Raw genomic sequence first — 12582 nt, 5'->3', positions numbered from 1 at the left:
ATTTGGATATACAAGTAATTTTTCCATCTTGTTTTCATGATTTATGGGGCTTCATTTTTGTCTTGCTGTAATTTTTTTTTTTTTTTTTATCCCTGTTGTTGGACGATACGAGTGTGAAAACAAGAGAAATAAGTGTCTGTTTTTAATGGTTTTTTTTCTTCCCCCTTATTTAAATGATCACCAAAAATACATTTAAAAATTCTGTAGCAAATATTTTTATCTATCCAGCTCCTATGACCCAGCAGCTTCTGCTCTCTATACACTGATCACAAGCGCTGTGTGTGCGCGCCGTGGGGAGCGCTGTGTGCGTGCGTGCGCGTCGCGGGGAGCGCTGTGTGTGTGTGTGTGCGCGCGCGCCATGGGGAGCGCTGTGTGTGTGCGCCGCGGGGAGCGCTGTGTATACAGCGGTAGAGATGGCAGCAATGGTAATGAGCCACCTCTGCCTTCTGTGTGAGGACTGCAGCTGTCTGACAGCCAGGTCTCCGGTCCTTCACCTGCACAATCACATTTCTCTCCCCTACTATGTAGAGATGTGTTAGAACGTCCATGCACGGTTGGAGCGGGACCACCTGAACGTTTAGGCTATGTGCCCACAGGAGCTTGCATCTGCGGATTTTGCCGCGGAAAACCTGCGGATTTATCTGGATTTTCCAGATAAATCTGCAGGTTTTACATGTACAGTCACTCCCCATGTTATCCTATGGGACATGGGGAGAGCTGTGTCCACGCTGCGGAAAGTGCGGCTGCCGAACATGCTGCCCGCATCCGCATGTATAATTGCATGTCAATTATTCATGCGGAATTACCTGCGGATGTCCCGGCCCTCCGCTATTGAGAGAGAGGCCGGGACGTCCGCAGGTAATTCGCATGAATGTCCGCATGTTTCCCGCAGCTATTCTACTGTAAGCTAGCAGCTAAAAATAGCTGCGGACGCCGGCGGGCAGCTGCGGGAAACATGCGCTCGTACCTGCGGATACATCCGCAGGTGCGAGCGCCCGTGGGCACATAGCTTTATAGTCTGTGGGCAATCCGGAAGCTGGGACACTAAGATTAGCCTTATTTCTGATATTTATTATTAGTCTATTCGGGTTTGATGGAGCGCTACAGATTGTCCAACATTACAAATAAAGCTTTATGTAACCAAACGTTTTTGTGTTGAAAGGTCGTGATCCGCCGCTTGCCTCCAAGTCTTACCAAAGAGCAGCTGGAAGAGCATCTTCAGCCGCTGCCAGAACATGATTATTTTGAGTTTTTTGCAAATGACACCAGGTAATTGCTGCCAATTCCAGCACGATCCTCTGCTCGGCAGTAAATTCCTTTCCAGGGTATTCTTCTTTTTTGTTGCTTGTAGTTTTGTCTAATGCTAATGTCTCCTTGTTCCACAGCTTATTTCCTCATATGTTCTCAAGGGCATATATCAATTTCAAAAGTCCAGATGACATCATGTTATTCAGAGACCGCTTCGATGGCTATGTGTTCATCGATCATAGAGGTATGTCCTCTACATTCAGGATCGGAGGAGGGCGTACAGCATGGAGGCGCCTATCGGGACCTATAGTGACATCCCAAACATTTTCTACAAGGTTTAGGCTATGTATACACATTGCTTTTTTATGTGCAACGTTTCTGCACATAAAAAAAAAAACAATTTGGCAGGAAAAAAGGAGCTGAAAGAAATATGCATTTTTTTATTGCATCTGCGCATTTTTTTTTTTTTGTCATGGCTATCGCAGGGGTTCCTGCACTGTACCACTGCAATCACCTCCAGGTCTCTGGCTGATGTTACAGCTGGGACCCGGCTCTCACTGCCTGGAGAAATGCCTGCGCCACTCCCAGCAGTTTAACCCCCTGAATGCTGCGATCAATGCGAGCATTCAGGAGGCAGGAAGAGGAGTCGCTTACCTCTTCATGGGGACCAGGTCCCTGTAGTGCAATCACAGGGACCTGATTGCTGCCATGGCAACTTTGGGTCGTCACCATGATGGCCCAGGTTACTGAGCTACAGAGAGCCTCACAGACCATGCTGTATGTATGTGTGAGGCTAACACTGACAGATATAATCCACTGTAGTGATTATAGACATAAAAAAAGCAGAAACAATTGACCTGCTGCTTCTTTTTATTTCTGCAAAAAAAATCTAAAAGGAAAAAAAAAAGCAGCATGTGCACAGCAAGTCAGGATTCTCATAGACTTTGCAGGCATGCGTTTATCCTTGCAGTATTAATTAAAATCTGCACAGAAAAAAAGCATGAAAAATGCAACATGTGCACATAGCCTTAAGTTGGTTTAGTAAACCCATATTAAACTCTATATGGATCTTCCCCGACACTTAGATTACATTAGACTGCCGCATCCTTCACTAATGAATAGTATAGGACACCCCAATCTCCCGTTTCTCCTTCCTCAGGAGTAAAGGGTGCTTTACATGCTGCAACATCGCTAGCGATGTCGTGCGCGATATCACCCGCCCCCGTTGTTCATGTGACATTTGGTGATCGCTGCCGTAGCGAACAGTATCGCTATGGCAGCTTCACACGCACATACCTTTTCAGCGACGTTGCTGTAACCGACGAACAATCTTTCCTTCAAGGGGGAGGTGCGTTCGGCGTCATAGCGGCGTCACTAAGCGGCTGCCCAATAGCAGAGGAGGGGCGGAGATGAGCGGCTGGAACATGCCGCCCACCTCCTTCCTTCCTCATTGCCGGTGGACTCAGGTAAGGAGATGTTCCTCGTTCCTGTGGCGTCACACATAGCGATGTGTAGCGCAGGAACGACGAACAACCAGCAGCAAGCACCACCAACAATATTATGAAAAGGAGCGACGTGTCAATGATCAACGATTTTTGACGTTTTTGCGATCGTTGATCGTCGCTTCTTGGTGTCACACGCTGCGATGTCGCTAACGACGCCGGATGTGCGTCACTAACGACGTGACCCCGACGATATATCGGTAGCGATGTCGCAGCGTGTAAAGCCCCCTTAATGGTATGAAGCTACATAGAAGCATTCATGCTCCTGCTTTTCAGATCCCTATGGGTAATATGGAAGCAGCTGCTCTCCTGCTCTGGAGCATAAGCCGAGAACTCTGGTCCCTCTGGGGCCCTCAGCTATTTAATATTTATCACTTATACCGTAAATGGATGAAAAATGCTGTTAATAGAAAATCAATGAAACTCAACATGGTAATTTTATTTCACTGGATCCAATTATATTTATGGGCAAATTGAAAGTTGTGATATCTATACACAACACACATGACGTTATACATTGTAGTTTTGTATTAAACAGTGTAACAATCATTTTGTAAAACTTTGTGCATACTATAGGCTTTGTTTGTAGTTGCTGATAATTGGGGTCTAGGTCCTGAAATCCCCCCTGATCAGTCAGTACACTACTTTTGCATGAGCTGTGTGGACAGAGCAGTGTGCTCATTAGTAAATCATAGGGCGGCTTTGCACGTTGCAACATCGCACGTGCGATGTCGGTGGGGTCAAATCGAAAGTGACGCACATACGGCATCACTTTCGACATTGTTGTGTGTAAATTCTGGATGATACGATAAACGAGCGCAAAAGCGTCATCGTATCATCGTTGCAAGCTCCGACTTTTCCATAATTTTGCTGCAGCGATGGTACGATGCTGTTGCTCGTTCCTGCGGAACCACACATCGCTGTGTGTTACGCCGCAGGAGCGAGGAACTTCACCTTACCTGCCGCCGGCGGCTCTACGGAAGGAAGGAGGTGGGCGGGATGTTTACATCCTGCTCATCTCCGCCGCTATTGGCCGCCTGCCGTGTGACGTCGCTATGGGAAGGAGGCGGGTCGCCGGCCAGAGCGACGGTCGCAGGGCAGGTGAGTGCATGTGAAGCTGGCGTAGCGATAATGTTCGCTACGCCAGCTATCACAGGATATCGTACCTGCGACGGGGGCGGGGACTATCGCGTGCGACATCGCAGCATCGGCTTGTGATGTCGCAACGTGCAAAGCCCGCCATAGACTTGATGTTGAACCCATACACCACTCTGTTCATGCAGCTCATGCAATAGCTGTGCAAATCATTATTTGAATCCCTGACGTTCAGCAATACGATAGGGATTCAACGCCTACAATATATATATATATATATATATATATATTTTTTTTTTTTATGTTACCGGAGTTTATTTTCATATAGAATATAAATTGGATTTTGATGTGGACCATATTTGTGCACCCATTTCATTTTTATCATAGGACAAGAATATCCAGCCATTGTGGAATTCGCTCCTTTTCAAAAAGTAGCAAAAAAGAAAAGCAAGAAGAAGGATTCCAAGACTGGGACTATTGATGATGGTAAAACAGAACATATAAGTCCATGAAAAACGTTTTCTGATATATTTGAGGCTTTTTAATACTTTTTTTTTTTTTTTTTTTTTTAACTTGGGCTTTTGAATGAAAAGTTCTATAAAGTTTTGTACATAACTTCCTGTGATAGTTGGCACAAATGAACATAACAAACACCTTTTCACTGCATAGTCGCAGGACTACGATCAGCAGTTTATCTGCAAGGTATCTAAACTGTAAGGATAGCTTTATCATAAGTGGTACTTATGACTGCTACTTCCACTCCCTCATGCTTTACATTGCAGTTTTGCTTCTTCAGATTAGCTGCTTTACTTTAAAGGGCTCTCCCCTACTGACATCCCATTCCTCAAAATTATATTCCCCATTATAAAAGAACAGATACTCCTCTCCTGCACTGGTGCAGTTTCGGGAAAGTCGCTACCGGGTCTTGTGGGGCATTATTATCCTGTAATGCCACATGAGCAATCCCCCCTCTCACCGGTCACTAAGAGGATGCAGTTCTCACATTTTCTTTTATCTTTCGAGGTTTGGAGGAGTGACCGTAAGACCATAAGTAGCTTACATAATCTACTCAAAATCACTGCACTCAAGTGATGTACTAAAGTTTGGATTTCGTTCCCATCACTATTTGCTGAGATTAAGACTAATCTGTAGAAGAAGTAGCTACTTTTACTTTTTTATTCCATAACGACAAAGAAAATCGCTTCTTCAACTGAACTTTCCACATCCCGAGATGCCATCTACCTGCAGATATAAAGAATAATCTGCAGGTAAATGTCATTTAAATCCTTTGTAGCCAGGTTGTTGGAGCAGCATATACAGAGAGAAATTGAAGATTCATTCTCCCTGCAGCCCCTAGCCTCCTGTCATTAGCACTGTTTGGATAAAAGGTATTTTATTGTGCCTACTGCAAAATATATAGTGATGTTATATAAATCTAAGGTAGAAACGAGTCTGAGCACAGCCTCATGTCCGTCTCGAAACTAAAACTAATTAGCTTGGTTCCAGTTGGTTGGTGTAACCTGTGTAGAAGGAGGTAACTTTTCTTGTTTTGTGCATAGTGGCGGCGGCATACACCCATGGTCTCCTCTGTCCCCCAATGAAGCGATAGAGAGAGACATTTTATGGTGAGTACCCCAAATCTTCTTATTTGTCTTCTTAGATCCAGAATACAGAAAGTTCTTGGATTCATATAGTATGGATGAAAAGAAGCTTACTTCCACCCCAGAGACACTGTTGGAAGAAATAGAGGCAAGAAACAAAGAAATGATAGGTAATCCAAAATATGGACTAATTGAATAACCCCTTTCACTTGCACAAGCGCGCGTTGTGCAGGAGTCCAGTTAATATTTCCATGGCTCTGTATATTAAGGGGACTATGTCATCAGAAAATTACATTCTTTATATCAGGTTTTTGTGTTACATATTTTTTTTTTTTTTTATCGTTTTTTAAAAAAAAATTATATCACAATCTTTATTATATAGATATAAAACAACTAGCTGTAGTACCCGGGCGTTGCCAGAGATAGTAACGGTCTCTCTCACAGTCTCTGTCTGTGTGTCTTCAAAAAGTTAGAGAAGAATCTGGGGCACTGCTCCACACGCTTGTTCTCCTGCTGTGTAATCAATGTCCATAGCAAACAGGCAAACATCGGTGCTGCTCTGGTGTGCTCATTTTAGAAGAGAATATATCCACATGAACTTATGGAGAAAATGGCACTCACCAGTTCTTGCTGTGCATAGGATTCTTTATTCAAATGTGGAGGTTACATATGTGGGGCTGGCGGGGAGGGAGCGGACCACCCGACACGTCAGACGACGGCCTTTTCGCACTTTCACTCAGTGCCTCAGCTGGACTCCGACCAGCTGAAGCACTGAGTAAAAATGCGAAACGGCCGTCGTCTGACGTGTCGGGTGGTCCGCTCCCTCCCCGCCAGCCCCACATATGTAACCTCCACATTTGAATAAAGAATCCTCTGCACAGCAAGAACTGGTGAGTGCCATTTTCTCCATAAGTTCATCTGTCTGTTTGTCGCTGTCTGTCTCTTTCCTTGTCTGTCTGTGTCTGTCTCTGTCTGTCTATTTCTATGTCTGTCTCTCTATCTCTGTGTCTGTCTCTGACTCTTTCCCCGTGTCTGCCTCTTTCCCGGTCTGTGTCTGTCTGTGTCTCTCTATCAGTCTCCCCACCGACATTATATTACCTGACACATAACCTTCTTATACTAACAATGTCTTTCTTCGTCGCTCCATTGGGAGACCCAGACGATTGGGTGTATAGCTACTGCCTCCGGAGGCCACACAAAGCATTACACTAAAAAGTGTAAGGCCCCTCCCCTTCTGGCTATACACCCCCAGTGGGATCACTGGCTCACCAGTTTTCTGCTTTGTGCGAAGGAGGTCAGACATCCACGCATAGCTCCACTGTTTAGTCAGCAGTAGCTGCTGACTATATCGGATGGAAGAAAAGAGGGCCCATATAGGGCCCCCAGCATGCTCCCTTCTCACCCCGCTGGTGGTTTGTAAGGTTGAGGTACCTATTGCTGGTACGGCGGCTGGAGCCCACATGCTGTTTTCCTTCCACATCCCCCTGAGGGGCTCTGAGGAAGTGGGATCTTACCGGCCCCAAAGCCCTGAGGCCGGGCTCCATCCACAGACCCATTGAACCTGCTGGATACGGAGCTGGGTACCGTTCAGGGACATGGCCCTGCACCATTCAGGTACTCTGTGTCCCCGTACACACAGGCACAGCACACTCCAGACTTGCTGGGTGTGCTAGTGCGCCGGGGACAGTAAAGGGTTACAGTCACTGCAGCCTAGCTGAGTGACTTTATGTATGGGGAACTACCGCGCCGGACGCTCCGGGAGCGGCGGCGCGGCTGGGACTTGTAGTGCGCCGGGGACTTAGAGCCGACCGCGCTTTTACGGCGGCGGCGCTTATAAATCCAGTCCCCGGCTTTTGCGGCCTAGCTCCGCTTCGTTCCCGCCCCCACCCTGTCAATCAGGGTAGGGGAGAGACGCTGTACAATCAGCAGCGCCGAGGGCTGGAGCCTGATTTACATGCTCCAGCCCTCTCACTGGACACTGTGGGACGCAGGTTTCCCGCTCTGACTTGGGGGCACGCCCACGGCCCGCCCCTACTCACACGAGCTGGAGAAGGACGCCGGCAGCCATTCCTGCAGTCCGAGCTGAGAGATCGGACTCTGGGCAACCAGGCACAGGACTAGGGCGACCACACACCCGCTTATAGGCGGGCGGTAAGCGGCACATGAAGTGCTGACCCCACTAAATACCGCAGTTGTCCATTTGTATTTTTATGCTTACACTGCATAGGTCGCTATTTTTGGCTATATGCCCTCTTAGATGGTGACACATCAGCAGCAGGAAAGCAGGGGTGCTAAGGCACAGGCTTTCTAGGCTGCTTGTATTGCATGTGCTGAAGTGTTCATGTGTATTTATGCTTGTATGCTATACACTGCACTGTACGGTCCCTAGTCTGGGCTATTTTCGCCTAGAATGACTAGGCTACAGCAGCAGAAAAGCAGGGGTGCTGAGGCACAGGTTTTTTCTATGCTGCTTGTATTGCAGGGGTTGCAGTGTTCATTTGTACTTATGCTTGTATGCTATACATTGCACTGTATGGTCGCTATTCTGGGCTATATTCCCCTAGATGGCTAGTCTTCAGCAGCAGAAAAGCAGGGGTGCCAAGGCACAGGCTTTCTATGCTGCTTGTATTGCATGTGCTGCAGTGTTCATTTGTACTTTATGCTTGTATGCTATACATTGCACTGTACGGTCGCCATTCTTGGCTCTATATCCTAGATGGCTAGCCGGCAGCAGCATATATGCAACACAGGCTTTCGATGCTGTTTTTACTGCATGTGATACTGTTCCACGGCACTGAACCCCATTGTGTGCAATGCTCCCCTGTAGCACTTGGTCTGCTGGGGTCTCTACTAGACGTGGCCAAAGGAACCACCTGTCAACCCTGTCCAAGGACAGGGATGGAGTTGCAATGGGATAGAGACTTGCAGTCCGGACAGGCCATGGGCAATCTGGATCATTGCTCCCTGGCCACCATCATTTGGAAAGCGGCCATCAATGGAATGTTGGATCTTTCTCCCTCAGCTCCCCCAGCGGAGGAGTCAGCTTCACAGCAGGAGAAGTCCCATTTCAGTAGCTCAAACGTATATTGAGTATTTTTCTGGCCACGCTGACCTCAGAGAAGCAGTCCAGGAACACCACGCTTACCAGATAAGCGTTTTCTCCAAACGTATTAAGGATACACGTTATCCTTTCTTTGTCGCTCCATTGGGAGACCCAGACAATTGGGTGTATAGCTATTGCCTCTGGAGGCCACACAAAGTATTACACTTAAAAGTGTAAGGCCCCTCCCCTTCTGGCTATACACCCCCAGTGGGATCACTGGCTCACCAGTTTTGTGCTTTGTGCGAAGGAGGCAACACATCCACGCATAGCTCCACTTTTTAGTCAGCAGCAGCTGCTGACTATGTCGGATGGAAGAAAAGAGGACACATATAGTGTCCCCAGCATGCTCCCTTCTCACCCCACTGTATGTCGGAGGTGTTTGTAAGGTTGAGGTACCCATTGCGGGTACGGCGGCAGGAGCCCACATGCTGATTCCTTCCCCATCCCTTTTTACAGGGCTCTGGGTGAAGTGGGATTTACCGGTCTCCAGGCACTGAGACCGTGCTCCATCTACAGCCCCTGGAGAAGATGCTGGATGGAGCGGAGTACGTCAGGGACATGGCCCTGCTTCCTCAAGGTACTCTGTGTCCCCGTGCATTTGGCGCTCACACCGCAGCATGCTGGGTGTTGTAGTGCGCCGGGGGACATCAGCGCTGCGGCGCCTGTGCCATGGCCTCATTCAGCTTTGCTGAAGCAGGCTCACTTATGGGAATTGGTCGCGCCGGCCGCTGGGACTGCGGCGCGGCTGGCACTTGTAGTGCGCCGGGGACTTCAGCGCGGCCTGCGCTTTTACGGCGGCCGCGCTGATAACTAGAGTCCCCGGCTTTTGCGGCCTGCTTCCGTTCGTTCCCGCCCCCAGACCTGCCAGTCAGGAGAGGGGCGGGACGCTGGCCACTTCCAGGAATCGGTCGCGCCGGCCGCTGGCAGCGGCGCGGCTGGCACTTGTGGTGCGCCGGGGACTTCAGCGCGGCCCGCGCTTTTACGGCGGCCGCGCTGATAACTCGAGTCCCCGGCTTCTGGGCCTAGTCTCCCTTCGTTACCGCCCACAGCCCTGACAGTCAGGGTAGGGGCGTGACGCTGCATAGAGCAGAGCTGAGAGCTGGAGTATGTTTTGCATACTCCACCCCTCTCACTGTGTGCACTGTGAATCCGGATTCCCGCACTTTCTCAGGCACGCCCACGGCTTCCTTCTCTACAAGGACACCGGCAGCCATTAGTGTCAGTTTCTGTACGATACAGAGACAAGTGTGGAAGACCCTGGCATTCTGATAGTCACACAATCGCTGTAACAGGCGTTAAGCAGCACCTGTGGTGCTAACCCCACTAGTGCAGAAGTGCACTTATAGATATGCTTGTACTATATACATTGCACTGTTTGGTCGCACGTTGTATATACCCTCCTGGATTATGCGGAGGAGTTATCAGCATATTCTCTGTGTAAAACAAAGGTGCAGAACCACATGTTTTTCTATACAGCTGGTACAGCATGTACGGCTATACGGCCGGCAGGTACATAGACTCCCACTGTATGCACTAATGGCCAGGGGATGAGGACGGTGTCTGCAGTATTTACTGACAGTTTTTCTGAGACTATGGCTATGATACTAGAAGCCTAGCAGTCCGGACATGTCTCTCACAATATGGGCACTGTTGAATCATTGATCCATGGCCCCCCTCAGTGTGAATAACTAACCCAGAGTCACGGCTCTGCACGGACGTCAGTCCCAGACAGCCTAAGTGGGCTCGCTATGAGCGGCCTCGGTTTCATCAGGGTCCTAACAGAAGGACTCGCTGTGTAATGAGGCGGAAGTAGCGGCTCAGGATTCTGATCCTGAGACCGCTCTCAATCTGGATACACCTGATTGTGACGCCATAGTAAATAATCTTATAGCGTCCATCTATAGAATGTGGGTTATTTCTCACAGCTCCTCCAGTGGAGGAGTCAGCTTCACGTATTTTTCTGGACCACTCTGCCTTCAGAGAGGCAGTCCAGGAACACCACGCTTATCCAGATATGCGCTTCTCCAAACGGCTTAGGATACACGTTATCCCTGTCCCCTGACTTGGTCAAGGACTGGACCCAATGTCCCGAGCGGCATCCTCCAATCTCCAGGCTTGTAGCTAGATCCATAGTTGCAGTGGGAGATGGAACTGCAAACTCAAAGATGCCACTGACAGACAGATGGATCTCTGGTCGAAAGCCATCTATGAGGCTGTCGGCGCACCGTTGGCTCCGGCATTCTCTCCCTTGGGGCACTCCAAGCTATTTCAGCTTGTCTTACACAGATTGACACGGTTACACGTACATCTGTGCCGCAGGTGGCATCCTTAACCTCTCAAATGTCTGCATTTGTTTCTTACGCGATTCAGGTTGTCCTGGACTCTGCGAACCGTGCGGCGGTAGCCTCCGCTACTCCGTGTTTTTAAGCAGAGCCTGGTCTGCTCGTTAAGTGAATGGAAGGCAGATTCTGCTTCCAAAAAAGGTTGCCTAACCAGTTGCCTTTTTCTGCTGACCGACTGTTTGGTGAGCGTTGGATGTAACCATCAAACAGTCCAGGGGTAAGGATTCATCCTTTCCTCAGCCCGGACACAACAAACCCCAACAGAGCAAGAGGCAGTCGGGGTTTTCGGCCTTTTCGAGGCTCGGGCAGGTCCCATTTTTCCTCGTCCAATGTGGACTCAAAAGGATCAGAGGAGCTAAGATTCTTAGCGGGCTCAGTCTCGCCCAAAAAAGCGACAGTCTGAAAACCCGCTTCCAAGGCGGCTTCCTCATGACTTGCGGCCTCGGTCGGTAGCAGGCTCTCCCGCCTCGGCGATATTTAGCTGCCATAGGTCAATGACCATTGAGTGTGAGACATTCTGTCTCACGGGTACAGGATAGAGCTCACTTCTCGTCCTCCAACTCGATTCTTCAGAATTTCTCCACCTCCCGGCCGGGCCGCTGCTCTTCTGCAAACAGGGTGCACTCTATAGGCAGAAAGAGTGATGACCCCCGTTCCTCTTCAGGAACAAGGTCACGGTTTTTACCCCAAATTCTTTGCGGTACCTATAACAACGGGCCGTTCCGTCCCGTTCTGGATCTAAAAATGCTCAGCAAGCTCGTGGACACCAGGCGGTTCCGGATGGAATCCCTCCGCCATGTCATCGCCTCACGGTCCCAAGGATATTTCCTAGCATCATTAGGCATCAAGGATGCTTATCCACACGTGCCGATTGATCCAGAGCACTAGCGTTTCTACGCTTCGTTATAGGAGACGAACACCCTCTGTTCGTAGCTCTACCTTCCGGCTAGCGACAGTCAACTGGTCTTCGCCAAGGTCAGGGCAGCAGTAGTCACAGTCCTGCACTCTCAGGGTCACTCTGTGGTCCCGTATTTAGACGATCTACTTGTCAAGGCACTCTCTTAGGAAACATGCCAACACTGCCCGAACGTTGCGCTGGAGACTCTCTAGAGTTTTGGGTGGATCATCAACTTTTTAAAGTCAGATCCGACCCCGACCCTATCGATAACATATCTAGGCATAGAGTTTCTTACTCTCTCAGCGATAGTGAAGCTGCCGCTAGACAAACAGCATTCACTACGGGTTGCAAGCTCTTCTTTAAGAACCAGTCGCACACATTGAGACGCCTCATGCACTTCCTACGTAAGATGGTAGCAATGGAGGCAGTTCCTTTCGCGCAGTTTTACTGCGTCCACTACAATGGGACATTCTCCGCCAATGGGACGAGGAGTCGACGTCCCTCAACAGAGTCGTCGTTCTTTCTCAGGCGGCCAAGGAATCTCTACGGTGGTGGCTTCTTCTCACCTCTTGGTCAAAAAGAAGGTCCTTCCTATCCCCGTCCTGGGCGATAGTTACGACAGACGCGAGTCTATCAGGGTGGGGAGCAGTTTTTCTCCACTACAGCGCTCAGGGTACGTGGACTCAGCAAGAGTCCACTCTTCAGATCAATGTTCTTGAACACAGAGCAGTGTATCTTGCCCTACAATCCTTCCAACAGCGGCTGGAAAGCAAGCATATCCGACTTCAGTCGG

The 12582-nt window shown here is 49.0% G+C and overlaps 1 protein-coding gene across 1 annotated transcript in view; it reads left to right on the top strand.

Annotated features, from left to right (window-relative positions):
• Positions 1-12582, top strand: part of UPF3B (UPF3B regulator of nonsense mediated mRNA decay) — a 60834-nt gene that overhangs the window by 12041 nt on the left and 36211 nt on the right. Inside the window, exons 3-6 of the mRNA XM_075323842.1 lie at positions 1163-1269; positions 1386-1492; positions 4233-4331; positions 5506-5616. Coding sequence (XP_075179957.1) covers positions 1163-1269; positions 1386-1492; positions 4233-4331; positions 5506-5616 — 424 coding nt within the window. The remainder of the gene's footprint in view (positions 1-1162; positions 1270-1385; positions 1493-4232; positions 4332-5505; positions 5617-12582) is intronic.

This window comes from Anomaloglossus baeobatrachus, chromosome 9, assembly GCF_048569485.1.
Source record: "Anomaloglossus baeobatrachus isolate aAnoBae1 chromosome 9, aAnoBae1.hap1, whole genome shotgun sequence".
NCBI lineage: Eukaryota > Metazoa > Chordata > Amphibia > Anura > Aromobatidae > Anomaloglossus > Anomaloglossus baeobatrachus.
The sequence above is the reverse complement of the archived record's forward strand: the minus strand, read 5'-3'. Positions and strand labels throughout refer to the sequence as shown.